The sequence below is a fragment of the Culex pipiens genome, chromosome 1 (assembly GCF_016801865.2).
Source record: "Culex pipiens pallens isolate TS chromosome 1, TS_CPP_V2, whole genome shotgun sequence".
In the NCBI taxonomy this organism is placed as follows: Eukaryota; Metazoa; Arthropoda; class Insecta; order Diptera; family Culicidae; genus Culex; species Culex pipiens.
In genome coordinates this window covers 126,389,655-126,405,411 of record NC_068937.1, presented here as the reverse complement: position 1 = coordinate 126,405,411, position 15,757 = coordinate 126,389,655, and the positions used below count along the sequence as shown (strand labels likewise).

At 42.9% G+C, this 15,757-nt stretch overlaps 3 protein-coding genes and 1 pseudogene across 4 annotated transcripts in view; 2 read left to right on the top strand and 2 right to left on the bottom strand.

Moving 5' to 3' along the window:
* The window catches only part of LOC120421797 (uncharacterized), a 418,386-nt gene that overhangs the window by 328,826 nt on the left and 73,803 nt on the right, over window positions 1–15,757 (bottom strand). The gene's annotated exons all lie outside the window — the stretch shown is intronic.
* LOC120429298 (B9 domain-containing protein 2-like) lies at window positions 365–1,385 on the bottom strand (annotated as a pseudogene).
* LOC120429296 (uncharacterized) lies at window positions 7,490–11,098 on the top strand. Its single transcript, XM_039594524.1, has 7 exons — window positions 7,490–7,876; window positions 7,993–8,157; window positions 8,284–8,447; window positions 8,491–8,971; window positions 9,029–9,478; window positions 9,536–10,292; window positions 10,383–11,098. The coding sequence occupies exons 1-7, from the start codon at window positions 7,490–7,492 to the stop codon at window positions 11,096–11,098; spliced, it is 3,120 nt and encodes a 1,039-aa protein (XP_039450458.1).
* On the top strand, window positions 12,472–14,136 carry LOC120429302 (uncharacterized). The gene has a single exon (XM_039594529.1). The coding sequence runs from the start codon at window positions 12,472–12,474 to the stop codon at window positions 14,134–14,136; it is 1,665 nt and encodes a 554-aa protein (XP_039450463.1).

Below are 15,757 nucleotides of genomic sequence, written 5' to 3'. Positions count from 1 at the left end.
GGGAGAAACGTTTCCGGTGTTAAACGATGACGACGACCGAAAAATGATTTTCTGACAGCGTTGCTTCAGACAATTTGGAGGACACTAATTGAACGATTCTACGTGGACTACACGCAAAACGGACATTAGGTATAAATTCCTAATTTTTAGTATTTTTTGAACTTATGTTCTAGCTTGTCAAATTATACCTAAAAATTAGTATTTTTTTCTTCCTAAAATTTAGTATTTTTTTAGAACACTGAAGTACTTCTTCAAAATTCCTAAACTTTAGGATTTTTTTAGTTCAAGAATTGTGATTCACGAATTGACATGTCAATGTCAAAATAATTTCGCGGCTGTAAGTTTGTGTTCCATAGTGCTGCTGTTAATTTTCAAATTATGGGAAGTGGCAAGGTAAGTTTTGTGCTGGGAACCGATCGGGAATGCATTTTGAGTTGGCCGACGAAACTTTCCACGTGGCCACCCGGATCCGGTGCAGCCCCGGCTGGGTCGGCAGAAACGCAAAGCCGTACCCGACCGGCCAAAAGTTGTCGAACAAGTTCAAACAAGTCGAACCGCGGCAGGCCAGATGCAAATCGAGCGGAGTTCCAAAGTGGGACCGCCGAGGATCGACGCGGGCCGTGTTGGCGACACTCTGTCCCTCGAAGTGTGCTGGACCCGAACTGGACGCTCCCCTTGCAGAACAGGTTCGGCTCTTCAAAATCCGACGCGGCACATTTCTCCCAGGATGGGACAGAGGTTCCGCCGGGGCATCGCTGGATTTAGTTATGTAGCTTTTATTTTTGTTTAAGGGAACCACTTTTTGAGTGCCAAAGAGAACGGAACCCGGAGCATCTTAATTAGAGGAAGTGTGGCTCGCGTGTTTGTGGAAGAGGAGGAGGAGGACGGAACCTTCAACTCCCGGCGGGATTAAAAAAGCCGCGTTTTCCCTCTCGTGCCCTAGAGGACGGATGTTTGCGGAAGAGCTGGAAAGGGGAAGTATAAAGGAACCCCAACCGGGGGAATTGTGCGACCCAAAATTGTATCCAGTTTGAGGTTGGCGGTTTGGTTGGGCGTTGCGGGTGTGTGTCTGTGCGTGAGGGTATGTATGCGTGTGTGAAAGTGCGCTTGTGCTCGTGTGTGTATGAGAGAGTGGTAGGGTAGAGGAAGAGAAAGACAGAGAAAATGGGAGAGAGAAGAGGAGAGGGAGAGAAAAAGGAGGTAAAGAGACAGAAAGTGGGAAAGGGAGAGAAGGAGAGAGAAAGAATGAGAGGGAGAGAGAAAGTGGGAGGGAAGATGGACAGAAAATGTGGGAGAGAGAGAGGGAGAGATAGGGTGAGGGTAGAGGAAGAAAGAGAGAGGAAGAGAGAGAGAGAGAGAGAGAGAGAGAGAGAGAGAGAGAGAGAGAGAGAGAGAGAGAGAGAGATAGAAGAAGAGAAAAGAGAGGGGAGGAAGAGAGAAGGAGAGAATATGTGGTAGATGGAGAGAGAGAGGGAAGAGCGAGGGGAGAGGAAGAGAGAGGGTGTGAGAGAGAGAGTAAAAGTAGTATAGAGAAGAGAAGAGAAAGCAAGCGAGATATAGAGAGGAAGAGGAAGAGAGAAAGATAGAAGGGGGGGGGGGGAATTTTTAAAAATCTTATATTTCAAACATTCTCAAACCAAAAAATCTAATATTCTGAAATTAAAAATATTTAAAGATTTTAATATTGAAATATATATAATATTAAAATATTAAAATATTAAAATATTAAAATATTAAAATATTAAAATATTAAAATATTAATATATTAAAATATTAAAATATTAAAATATTAAAATATTAAAATATTAAAATATTAAAATATTAAAATATTAAAATATTAAAATATTAAAATATTAAAATATTAAAATATTAAAATATTAAAATATTAAAATATTAAAATATTAAAATATTAAAATATTAAAATATTAAAATATTAAAATAATAAAATAATAAAATATTAAAATAATAAAATTTTTAAATATTAAAATATTTAAATATTAAAATATTAAAATATACAAATATTAAAATATTAAAATATTAAAATATTAATATATTAATATATTTAAATATTTAAATATTAAAATATTAAAATATTTAAATATTATAATTTTAAAATATTCAAATCTTTAAAAAAATATTTTTAGGTAAGAGCATTTATAAAAAAGTTGAGTTTTATGTAAATAAAAATATTATTATATCATTTAAACCATTGTTTTCTTCTGCCTGCATATCTCTTGAATAATATCTAATTTGATCTTTGATTATTCCTAAATATAAGTTATTTTGGATTCCTTACTTTTCTAGAAAATATCTAAAATTTAGGCATTTATGCCTAGAATTTAGTAATAATCATGGTCCGCCATCTTGAATTATACCTGAATATCAGTAATTTTGGATCCCTTACTTTTTCCAGAAAATACCTCAAATTTAGGTATTTATTCTTAGAAATAAGGAATATTCGTGGTCCGCCATCTTGGATTATACCTAAATATCAGTAATTTTGGATCCCTCACTTTTCCAGAAAATACTTCAAATTTAGGTATTTATGCCTAGAAATTAGGAATAATCGTGGTCCACCATCTTGGATTCTTCCTGAATATAAGTAATTTTTGATCTCTCACTTTTCTAGAAAATACCTGAATTTTAGGTTTTTATGCCTAGAATTTAGTAATAATCATGGTCCGCCATCTTGGATTATACCTAAAAATAAGTTATTTTGGATCCCTGACTTTTCCAGAAAATACCTGAATTTTAGGTTTTTATGCCTAGAATTTAGTAATAATCATGGTCCGCCATCTTGGATTATACCTAAAAATAAGTTATTTTGGATCCCTGACTTTTCCAGAAAATACCTGAATTTTAGGTTTTTATGCCTAGAATTTAGTAATAATCATGGTCCGCCATCTTGGATTATACCTAAAAATAAGTTATTTTGGATCCCTGACTGTTCCAGAAAATACCTGAATTTTAGGTTTTTATGCCTAGAATTTAGTAATAATCATGGTCCGCCATCTTGAATTATACCTAAAAATAAGTTATTTTGGATCCCTGACTTTTCCAGAAAATACCTGAATTTTAGGTTTTTATGCCTAGAATTTAGTAATAATCATGGTCCGCCATCTTGGATTATACCTAAAAATAAGTTATTTTGGATCCCTGACTTTTCCAGAAAATACCTAAATTTTAGGTATTTATGCCTAGAATTTAGTAATAATCATGGTCCGCCATCTTGGATTATACCTAAAAATAAGTTATTTTGGATCCCTGACTTTTCCAGAAAATACCTGAATTTTAGGTTTTTATGCCTAGAATTTAGTAATAATCATGGTCCGCCATCTTGGATTATACCTAAAAATAAGTTATTTTGGATCCCTGACTTTTCTAGAAAATACCTGAATTTTAGGTTTTTATGCCTAGAATTTAGTAATAATCATGGTCCGCCATCTTGGATTATACCTAAAAATAAGTTATTTTGGATCCCTGACTTTTCCAGAAAATACCTGAATTTTAGGTTTTTATGCCTAGAATTTAGTAATAATCATGGTCCGCCATCTTGGATTATACCTAAAAATAAGTTATTTTGGATCCCTGACTTTTCCAGAAAATACCTGAATTTTAGGTTTTTATGCCTAGAATTTAGTAATAATCATGGTCCGCCATCTTGGATTATACCTAAAAATAAGTAATTTTGGATCCCAAACTTTTCCAGAAAATGCCTAAAATTTAGGTATATTGGTTCTTCAATTATACCTAAAATTTAGGAATTCTCGTACTAAAACGCGACTAGTAATTTTATTACTAATAGCCGATTAGTAATAAAATAACTTATTGCAGTCAGGTTCGATTATACCTAAAAATTAGGAATTTATACCTAGTGTCCGTTTTGCGTGTAGTGAGTGTAAATTGAAAACAGCTTTTCGTTTGTGTCCAAAGTTGACAAATAAGTTCTTTAAAAATGTGATTGTTACTAAATTTTAAAACTCATCCATCAACCATCAACAATCAACAATCAACAATCAACAATCAACAATAAACAATCAACAATCATCAACCAACAATCAACACATTAGTGTCCTAAATCCCTCTTTCCAAAAAAGCACGCGTGTGTGTGTGACCAAAATCGTCAAAAAATAAAACACTACCACAACCAACCACTTTTGCGGACCTTGCTGCCAGAGGCAGTGTCAATTTGTTTGAAGCTCGTTTTCACGTGTTCATTAAAAAGCTAGCTAGGGGGGGATGGGGGGGGGGAGGATGTCGCCCATCCGTCAATATTGGGCCCCCCTCAACCCAAGGGTGGAGGTTGGTTTCGGGAGGGGATGCGTGACGAATCGTCGTGATGATCCACCGAAATTGATAACGACAGGCGGGAAGAGGGTGTGTGAGGTGACAGTGAGGTTGGGAACAGGTCAGGTTGGATGGTGAATTAGTTAAAACTGTGACAATTTTGAAAATGAAAATTTTGCTTGACTAAAATTTTTTTATGCGAAGTTTTTTTTTCAAATTGATAAAATTAATCTATTTGAATAAGTGATTGACGATTTCAAAAAGTTCAGACCTTAAAAATACCTCGCTGAATGTTAGTATGACGAATGAAATTAGGTTTGTTTTTGCTTTGTTTTAATAATTTTCAGTTCTTGCGTACGTCACGGACGACGATGACCAAAGACAGGGTGCTTAGGCGTATAAGTGACTTTTAACACGCTAAGTGGGAGGTACAATTAAGGCCATACAAAAAACTTTGTTTTTTTTGGCCATTATTAACATTTCCCATATAAAGTGGAGACTACGAAGGCCTTGGGAAAATTTCACTTCGGATACAGTCATGCCCCCGTTTAGCACGCCTTGGTTTTGCACTGCTTCGGTTATGATTCGTTTAGCTAAACTGAAGCACAGAGCTTATGTGATTTTGGCTATATGGGAGACATTGGCTATAAACGTGTGAAAAATCATGCAAACATAAAAAATATAGTGTTTTGGAATCGGGATAATGCAGCTATCCATTGCAATTAAAATTAAATGAAAATTTTCACAAAAATACGTATTTTTTCTGCATTTTGAAAATGCCATGTTTTTCAAAAAATATTCAACAATATTTTTATTGCAATATGGGTATCAAATGATCGGATTTTCTAATACATTTCTAATGTGATAAAAACATTTTATAAAAATACCCGAAATTTTCACAAAACTACGCATTTTTGAAAAAATACACAACATTTCACTTTTTTCACAATGTAGGTATCAAATGATCGGGATTTTTCCACACATCTCGAATGTAATTTTTTTTTGTTTTGAAAATACTCATCATTTACACAAAATTACGTATTTTCGAAAAAATACTCAACATTTCATTTTTTCACAATATAGGTATCAAATGATCGGGATTTTTCCACACATCTCGAATGTAATTTTTTTTTGTTTTGAAAATACTCATCATTTACACAAAACTACGTATTTTCGAAAAATACTCAAAATTTCAGTATTTTACAAAATGAGTATCAAACAATCGGATTTTTTCATACATTTCAAATGTAATTACAATTTTTTGAAAATATTCAATTTTTTCACAAAACTATGTATTTTCGAAAAAATACATAAAATTATTTTTTTTTGACAATTTGGGTATCAAACGATCATGATTTTTTCACACATTTCAAATGCAATAACATATTTTTTTTGAAAATTCTCAAAATTTTCACAAAACTACGTGTTTTAAAAAAAATATTTAAATTTTCAGTTATTGCTACCCAACATCTACATATCGTAAAAAACTAAACTTTTTAGTTTTTTTCGAAAATACGTAGTTTTGCGAAAAAAAATTGTATTAGAAAAATGCTATTACTTTCGAAATGTATGAACAAAATCCAATCATTTGATACCCGTATCGTGGAAAACAGAAAATTTGAGTATTTTTTCAAAAGATACGTAGTCTTGTGAAAATACTAAGTATTTTCAAAAATTGTTGGCTTTATATTCGAAATCTTTGAAAAAAATCCCGATCATTTGATTCCCATATTGTGAAAAACTGAAATTTTGAGTATTTTTTCAAAAATACGTAGTTTTTTGAAAATTTGAGTGTTTGCAAAATATGTTGTTATTATATTCGAAATGTATGAACAAAAATCCCGATCGTTTGATACCAGAGAGCGACATCTATATCTCACTACAGGCAGCTCACCCGCAGCCAACACAAGCTGTCAACTTCGGCACCAGAACAAAAGGGAGCTGTCAGTTACGGCGCCAGCACAAAAGAACAGCTGTTCGTTACGGAACCAGAACAAAGCTACTGCGCACTGTAAAAAAAAGTACAAAAACTGCAGGCATAGAATAAAAATAAAGCAATTATTGTTTTTATGTAAAATTTTACCGCAATGTACATTTAAAAGTTAGTACATGTTTTTGAGGTGATTTTTATCAATTTATTTCCAAAATAAACTACTAAAATTTGTGAGATATTAAGCACACATCGGGCCGATGATCTCATTTAAAGTTGTACTTTTATCACATGAAACGTTTAACTTAACTACTGTGTAATTTGACTTTTACTACAGTAATTCTTATAATAAAGTTTTAATTATTATTAAAACAATATTTTCGTTTTCAATGTCCACAGTTTGTGCACGTTATCAATCTCAATCACCCAAGATGGCGGCATTTAGCATCCCCCTGTTAGATACTCATATTGTAAAAACTGAAATTTTGAGTATTTTTTTCGAAAAAACGTAGTTTTGTGATAATTTTGAGTGTTTTCAAAATATGTTGTTATTAATTCAAAATGTATGAAAAAATCCCGATCGTTTGATACCCATATTGTAAAACACAGAAATTTTTAGTGTTTTTTTCAAAAATACGTAGTTTTGTGAAAATTTTGAGTATTTTAAAAAAATGTTGTTATTACATTCGAAATGTATAAAAAAAAATCCAGTCATTTGATATCCACATCGTCAAAATTAAAATTTAGAGTATTTTTTCGAAAATACGTAGTTTTGTGAAAATGCTGAGTATTTAAAAAAAATTGTTGTTATTACATTCCAAAAGTATGAAAAAATCCCGATCATTTGATACACATTTTTTGAAACTGAAGTTTTGGCATTGTCAAAATACAGGAAGAATACGTTTTTTTGTGAAAATTTTCATGAAATTTGAATTGCAATTGTAATCACATTTTAGAGAACAGTTTTGTGAACAAAATCCATAAAAAAGTATTAGTTTTGGTTTAATACAAGCAGAGATATGCCAAATTTCCTGAAATAAATAGTGCCTTTCTCCAAAATTTCTTAAATTAATTACCTTTCACATGATGGGCACTGCCTACTGAGATATTTTTTATAATGATAATATTTTATTGAAACATAAAAATTATTGAAAATTATTCTTTCGAAATTCATGAAAATTATTCTATAGCATTTGTTAGGACTCAAAATTGAACTATCCCTGTACACAAAACACAAATAGCGCACAGCGCTATCTAGACAAGTTTGGACGGATGACAGGAGAAAATGTTGACAGCGAGAACTGTCATCGACGGAGGAAGGAAGAGGAGAAGGGAAAAGAAGAAGAATTTTTTTACATCCGCACCAATAAAGGTTTGAACTCGCACGGAGTAGTCGCGTTTGCCCTCAAGTTTTGCGCCGCGTTTTTAGTCGTCCGATTGGACGTTCCCCCCCGTAACAAGATCCCCGCCAGTGATAAGATCACCCGGCCTCGCCAGTGTTCGGCCACGAACCTGCCCCGCCGTGCACAGCTGGTTCTCGCGCTATCCGCAAGGCCGTGTTTTACCCCGAAGTGTCGCTGCGCTGAATTGTCCGGATTATCCGGCGTGTGCCCCCCCGAAAACGATCCCCAGCGGTGGAAAACGGTCCCGTCCCGGCTCGTGAGTTGCCACGAATCCCCGCACCCGCAGTGTCCCCCATCATTTTGGTGCCGTGACCAGGATTGTTTGGAGATTCGACCCGGAGCAACCCATTACCCGTCGACAATCCGGTGCAGTGCTTCAACGGAGTCGTTGGGGATCTTGGGGTACTTCAACAGCGTACGGATGTGCTTCTTCCGCAGGAGATTTTTGCCGTCTATCACCTGGCCTGTGAGCTGCCCCGATCCCACCCGCTAACGTCGCTGCTTGCCAAGCGCGGTTCGTTCGCGTCCGTCCCCCAAGTGCGGCCGGCGTGTATTCCGCGAATCGTCCGGTGTGACCGGCGTGTGTCCCCCGAAAAAGACCCCCAGCGGTGAAAAACTGTCCCGTACCGGCCCGTGAGCTGCCCCGAATCCCCGCACCCGTAGTGTCCCCCATCATTTTGGTCGGAACCGATCGAGCAGATGAGCTCAATCCTGATCGAGCTGCTGGAGGACAAGTTGGACGACGCTTCGCTGAGTGCGTGGGAGGAATCGATCGGCCAGAAGGAGGAGCAGTCAACTTTCAGCGCGATGATCGAATTCCTGCAGAGGCGCGCACGCGTTCGCGAGACGATCCAGATCAACCGCCCGCAGCAGGTCGCACCGAAGTCCCGCGCCCAAGAAGCTGTTCCAAACCCGCGTCAACTCGAACGCCGCAGTAGAAACCCTTCCCAAGACCTTCCCGCTGTGCCCCGCCTGCGACAAACATAAGCACTCGATCATGGACTGCGCTGCGTTCAACGGCATGAACGTTTCGGAGCGCATGAGGGTGGTCACGGACAAGAGGCTTTGCAGTAACTGCTTCCGAAGCGACCACTTTGCCCGGAACTGTCGCTCGAAGTACCACTGCAAGCACTGCAACAAGCGCCACCACTCGATGATCCATCCCGGCTCCGGATTGCAGGACACGAACCCCATCGTAGCCACCCCCGCAATGAACCCCGCTGCCGTGAACGCCGCAACAAAGTCGAGCAGCGCCAGCGTGCTGCTGTCGACCGTGGTGCTCGCTGTTTTGGACAGCTACGGCAAAGAACACCTCGCCCGTGCCCTGCTGGATACCGGATCCCAGCCCAACGTGATGAGCGAACACCTGTGCCAGCAACTTCACCCTTGACTTCACCTGTTCCGCAAGGTTGCGAACGTCCCCATCTCTGGTGTTGACAGCACGATCACGAACGCCAAGCACATGGTCCGCACCGAGGTCAGATCCCGTGTCAGCTGTTTCGCGGAGACTCTGGACTTTCTCGTGCTCCGCAAGGTGACCTGTGAGACGCCGCCCGTTACCATTCCGATCGCCCAGTGGAAGATTCCGGAGCACCTGGCACTTGCTGATCCGGAGTTCAACGTGTCGCGCAAGGTCGACATGATCATCGGAGCTGCTCACTTCTACTCGTTCCTGCTCGAAGGCCGGATCCGTCTGGCTGGCCCAGTCCCCCTGCTTGTCGAGTCCGTGTTTGGATGGATTGCGACGGGCTCAGTAGAGGTCAGCAACGAAGCGGAGCAGCAACCTACGGTATCCTGTCATGTGGCGACAGTGGAATCCGTGGACAAGATGCTGGAGCGGTTCTGGGCTCTCGAGGAGGTCGGCGTTTCGAACTACTCGGTCGACGAACACAAATGCGAAGCTCACTTCAAGTAGACGGTTGCGCGCGATGAAAGTGGACGGTACGTGGTCAAGCTGCCGAAGCACCCCGAGTTCCAGCAGATGATCGGTGCGTCGAAGACGAACGCTGTCCGCAGATTCCGGTGGCTGGAGCAGAAGCTGGAGAAACAACCTGAGCTCAAGCCGCAGTACCACGAGTTCATGCAGGAGTACCTGACCCTGGGCCACATGCACGCTGTTCCCGACGACGCCGAAGACGAAACTTCCCGAGCATGCTATTTGCCCCACCATCCCGTGATCAAGGAACAGAGCTCGACGACTAAAGTGCGCGTTGTATTCGACGGTTCCGCCAAGACCAGCGCGGGACACTCCCTCAACGATGCGCTTCTAGTCGGACCCGTGGTGCAGGACGAGCTCCTGGACACTGTGCTGCGCTTCCGGAAGTTCCCCATCGCCCTAGTAGCCGACATCGAGAAAATGTACCGCCAGGTGGCGGTGCACCCTGAAGACCGTCCGTACCAGCGGATTGTTTGGAGATTCGACCCGGAGCAACCCATTACCACGTACGAGCTGGCCACGGTGACGTACGGTTTAGCACCATCGTCCTTCTTGGCCACGAGAACTTTGCTTCAGCTGGCAGACGACGAAGGCGCGCAGTTCCCCCAGGCCAGCGCGGCCATCAAGAAGCACATGTACGTGGACGACTTCATCGGCGGAGCGTACACCGTAGACGACGCGATACTGCTGCGCTCCGATCTCTGCAAGCTGCTGCTGAAGGGAGGATTCCAGCTGCGTAAGTGGTGTTCCAACTCGCTCGCCGTCCTCGCGGACATTCCCAGCTAGCTCCTTGGAACGCAGTCGTCGTTGCAGTTCGACCCCGAAGAATCGATCAAAACCCTTGGCATCAGCTGGGAGCCCGAAGCTGACGTGTTCCGGTTCGTTGTCTCGGTCGTCTGGGACCTGTCCCCCACCAAGCGCAACATCCTCTCCGTAATCGCCCAGCTGTACGACCCCCTCGGTCTGATCGCTCCCGTCGTCGTACTCGCCAAGATCGTCCTGCAGGAGCTGTGGTACTTGGCACTGGAGTGGGACGCGTTGGTCCCCCCGGAGTTGCGCACAAGATGGTTCGACTTTTGCGAAGGGCTTTCGCACCTGACCAACTTCCGCATCGACCGCTACGCCTTCGCCCGCAAATGCTGCTACGCCGAGCTCCATTTCTTCTCGGATGCGTCCGAGGTGGCCTACGGAGCAGTTGTCTACGTGCGCTCGGAGTCGCCGGACGGCAAGATCAAGGTGAGCTTGCTGACATCGAAGTCGAAGGTGGCCCCCCTCAAGAAGCGAAGCATACCCCGCCTGGAACTTTGCGCATTCTTTCTCGCCGCGCAAATGTACGTGAGAGTCGTCGAAGCCCTGGACGTGAAGTTTCAAGACGTGTACTTCTGGACCGACTCGGAGGTGGTTCTGCAGTGGCTGAAGTCGGCGCCCCGAAGGTGGAAACCCTTCGTCGCGAATCGCATCTCGGAGATCCAGATCATCACCCACGGCGCAAAGTGCCTGCACGTCGCCGGCTTGGAGAACCCTGCGGATCTGCCCAAGTAACCGCGGGACTGTATAAGGTAGCTTTAAGTCCCCTCTATATCAACATATAAAGTATTCCAATAGAGTCTCAAAACTTTATATTCACTTTATACGCATAGAGGTAAAATTGAGTGGCGACGGGTAGAGTTGATATAAAGTTATACCGTGGTAAAATGTCAAAATACTGCTTTACCGACAGTATTAAAAATAGAAACATTCAAAAAGCTTTGCGCAGCTCTCTCTTTCTGGGGAGAGTGCTTTTCACGCTGAGATTATGTTTTTGAAAGCTTATTTGTGATTTTTTGTTGAGTTCCTCTAGATTGGAGATTTTAAACGGCGTGTTGAATTGAATTTTTATGAGATGTTTCTCCTTGATGCGCTGCGCCAACCGTCTCGTCCGTTCTGAAATATGTATGAACAGTTGATGTTTTTCAATACAGTCAGTCAGAACAACTTTATTTTACTCAGGGAAAATAAAAACACCTGGCAGGTTAAATAGGAGCATTTATTCTTCACTTAGCTACAAAGGTTAATCACGATATAACGCACTTGTATATTTACTTTTTTCATCCTTTATTCCTCATTAATTACATTTCCTGAGTTTGTAAAAGGAAACATGCACAGCGCCACAAAAAAGCCACCACAAAAATGTCAGCACTCTCTCTCGCGGCGACTTCCCTTCGGCGAGGCAAATCGGACGGGATCGGCATCACGTCTTCGATGCGGCCAGGGCTCAGAGTGCCGACTAGGCACCCGGTCCTGGGGTCTTGGAGCGGTTTCCGCCGATGGCATGCAGCTTCCGCCGGTGTGCGCGCCGTGGTGATTCTGAGCGACTTTTCAGCGACGCCCTGAGCGGCCAACGAAGCGGCTCGCCCTCGCGGACCTACGGTTCGAGCACACAGCAAAACCTGGACCTCCTCCTTTCCGGATTTTGTTTTTGCCATCGCAGCTAGAAATAAGAATAATTTTAAACAAAACCTAGTTAAATTTAATGTAATAAACTCACCTTTTTCATAGACGCGGATCGATTTTTACAACCATAAACATAAAAATACCATGAAATACTGCCAAACTTTTATTGCCCTCACTAGAGTTGAGTTAGTGTTTTGAAACATTTAAGAAATGTCAAAGTGTGATGTAACATTAATGGCTTACTTTACAGTGATATATAAAGCTTCCATTAATGCTTCAAAACATTATTGTGCTAAATGCTTTGAAACTTTAATTGGCTGTTCTATATGTCATTATACAGTAGGTAATAATGTTTCAAGCTACAAATGTTTCAAAACATTTGGAAAGTCTATTTAAAGTGTCATAGCATTGAGAATGTTTATTAAGAGTGAATATAGAGTTTTGATTAAATGCTTGTGGTTACTTGGGTGGTGTCCCGCGGAATGCCGGCGGAAAAGCTCGTCAACAGCCCCAAGTGGAAGTTCGGAGCGTCCTGGTTGGGTAAGCACAAACCGCTGTGGCCCCCGCAGCGCGACCTCAAAGGTGCGCTCCCCATCGAAGAGCAGAAGGAGAAACCCATTCTGGTTGTACAAACCGCCCCGCCCAACCATGTCTTCACCATCTTCTTCTCGTACCGACGCCTGCTGAACGCAGTAGGCCTCGCTTTGCGTTTTGCACAGAACGTCCGCAAGTCTGGCAAGCGGAATACGGACCGAGTTCTGTCGGTCGTCGAGCTCGAAGCCGCTAAAGTCGCTCTCGTCAAGATCGTCCAAGCCGAGACGTTCCCGGAAGACCTCAAGCTGCTGCGGAAAGGCCGACCTGTCGCACCAAAGTCCCCTCTGCGCCTGCTCAACCCATTCTTGGATCAAGCTGGTGTGATACGCGTTGGTGGCCGGTTGTGCTTGTCCGACGAGCCGTACGCAGTGAAGCACCCGATGGTCATCCCTGGCTTCCACCCGTTCACGCGACTGATGCTGACCTACTACCACTTGAAGGTGATCCACGGTGGCATCACGGTGACGCTCGCCAGCGTCCGAGACGGGTTCTGGCCGTTAAACGGCCGCCGCGCGGTGCGCAACGCGATTCGCCGCTGCTTCAGATGTTGCCGAGCGAACCCCCAACCCATCCAGCAGCCGATCGGTCAGCTGCCCGTCGCCAGAGTCACCGCCAACGAAGCGTTCACCTGCACTGGCGTCGACTTCTGCGGGCCGCTGTATTTGAAACCAACGCACCGCCGCGCCGCATCCCGCAAGTGCTATGTCGCGGTCTTCATCTGCCTGAGCACTAAGGCCGTCCACCTGGAGCTGGTCAACGATCTGTCCACTGCAGCGTTCCTGATGGCCCTGACCCGGTTCACCTGGAGAAGAAACAAGCCGAGTCACATCTACTCCGATAACGGAACCAATTTCATCGGAGCCAAGAACGTCCTTCACCAGCTGTACCAGATGCTGCAGCCCGGACCCGAAAGCGACAAGATCGCCAAGCACCTGGCGGACGACGGCATCCAGTGGCACCTGATCCCCCCGCGCGCTCCCAACTTCGGCGGTCTCTGGGAGGCTGCTGTTAAGGTGGCCAAAAAGCATCTCGTTCGGCAGCTCGGAAACTCACTGCTGTCCTTCGAGGAGTTGACCACGGTGCTCACTGCGATCGAAGGCTGTATGAACTCGCGCCCCCTAACCCGTCTGTCGGAGGATCCCAACGATCTGTCCGCGCTCACCCCGGCCCACTTCCTGGTGAAGAACATGATCCGCCCGCTTCCCGAGCCGGACGTGCGCGACGTCCCGCTGAACCGGCTGAACCAGTATCAGCGCATCCAGGCCTACTCCCAGCGATTTTGGCACCGCTGGCGGAACGAGTACCTCAAGGAGCTCCAGACGCAGTACAGCAGCAACCCCCGGCGTTACGACCTAGACGTCGGCTCCGTGGTGATCATCAAGGACGAGCTGCTTCCACCCGCCCGCTGGCCGCTGGCCCGCGTCCTGGAAGTGCACCCTGGACCTGATGGCGTTACCCGTGTGGCCACACTGCGAACCGCCGGAGGAATCCTGAAGCGAGCTGTGATGATGATGGATGATGGGGGACACTGCGGGTGCGGGGATTCGGGGTAGCTCACGAGCCGGGACGGGATCAGTTTTTCCACCGCTGGGGATCGTTTTCGGGGGGGCACACGCCGGATAATCCGGGCAATTCAGCGCAGCGACACTTCGGGGTAAAACACGGCCTTGCGGATAGCGCGAGAACCAGCGGTGCACGGCGGGGCAGGTTCGTGGCCGAACACGGCGAGGCCGGATGATCTTATCACTGGCGGGGATCTTGTTACGGGGGGGAACGTCCAATCGGACGACTAAAAACGCGGCGCAAAACTTGAGGGCAAACGCGACTACTCCGTGCGAGTTCAAACCTTTATTGGTGCGGATGTAAATAAATTCTTCTTCTTTTCCCTTCTCCTCCTCCTTCCTCCGTCGATGACAGTTCTCGCCGGGGGGATGGCAACCCTATTCCGACCAAAGCAAACTGACAACAGTCGACATTAGCACGGTTGTCAAATGAGAGCCCACAACAAAAGCACTAGCTGTCAAATGGTAGCCCATAACAAACCATTGTTTGGGTTTTTGATTTTTACTTTTCCCGCAATTCAAACGATAAATACCTGAAAAAACACGTGAATTGTGTTGCTGATGGCAAATTCTATCATATCCTTGGAGATTCCATCCCAATATTGGCTGAAAATTCATATCGAAAAAAGTGCTTTTTCTGTTTACCTTTTTTTGCTTTTTTTCTTTTGGTCGATCAAACAGTGCGCCCGTACACTGTAAATCGGCATTACACATTTTTCAGTTTGGTTTTACACATTTGCATGGGACTTTTGAGTTTAACCAGGATAACACACTTCGTGTCACCAAAATAATATGAATAATACTGATTCTGAGTGTTTGTTTTCTGAACTTCCAAGATGGCGGCTTCTTCGCTACCCCCTGGTTCTCGCTGTCAACATCTCCTCCTGTCATCCGTCCAAACTTGTCTAGATAGCGCTGTGCGCTATTTGTGTTTTGTGTACAGGGATAGTTCAATTTTGAGTCCTAACAAATGCTATAGAATAATTTTCATGAATTTCGAAAGAATAATTTTCAATAATTTTTATGTTTCAATAAAATATTATCATTATAAAAAATATCTCAGTAGGCAGTGCCCATCATGTGAAAGGTAATTAATTTAAGAAATTTTGGAGAAAGGCACTATTTATTTCAGGAAATTTGGCATATCTCTGCTTGTATTAAACCAAAACTAATACTTTTTTATGGATTTTGTTCACAAAACTGTTCTCTAAAATGTGATTGATTTCAAAATGTTTTAAAATGTAATAGTAGGATGTGGCAGAGGATTGGAATAGTACAACATTTTTTGCAAATTCCAAAAAACATACACTGAGTGAAATTTTATGTCAAATTTTCATGTATTTTGTCAATAAATCGTTTGAATCAAAAAAATGTTGAAAAGTGTTACTTTTCAGCATTTATTTTGAAAAGTGTTGCTATTCGATTCTGTTATTTTTGGTACAGAAAAGTAGGCTATTTCGTCGTTCAAGAATGACAGGAAAAGTAAGTAGTTTCACGACGGAATTGCAAAAAAATAATTTTCGGAACCTATTGGGTAATAAACAGCTTATTTATTAAATAATCCATGTTTGCATTGTTCAATGCTCAATTTCGTATCCGGGCAATGTGTTGC

Coding starts and splice junctions, on each gene's coding strand:
- LOC120429296 (XM_039594524.1), top strand. CDS start 7,490: ATGACAGGAGAAAATGTTGACAGCGAGAACTGTCATCGACGGAGGAAG. Junction 7,877..7,992: donor AAACGGTCCCGTCCCGGCTC/GTGAGTTGCCAC, acceptor AATCCGGTGCAG/TGCTTCAACGGAGTCGTTGG. Junction 8,448..8,490: donor ATGATCGAATTCCTGCAGAG/GCGCGCACGCGT, acceptor AACCGCCCGCAG/CAGGTCGCACCGAAGTCCCG.
- LOC120429302 (XM_039594529.1), top strand. CDS start 12,472: ATGCCGGCGGAAAAGCTCGTCAACAGCCCCAAGTGGAAGTTCGGAGCG.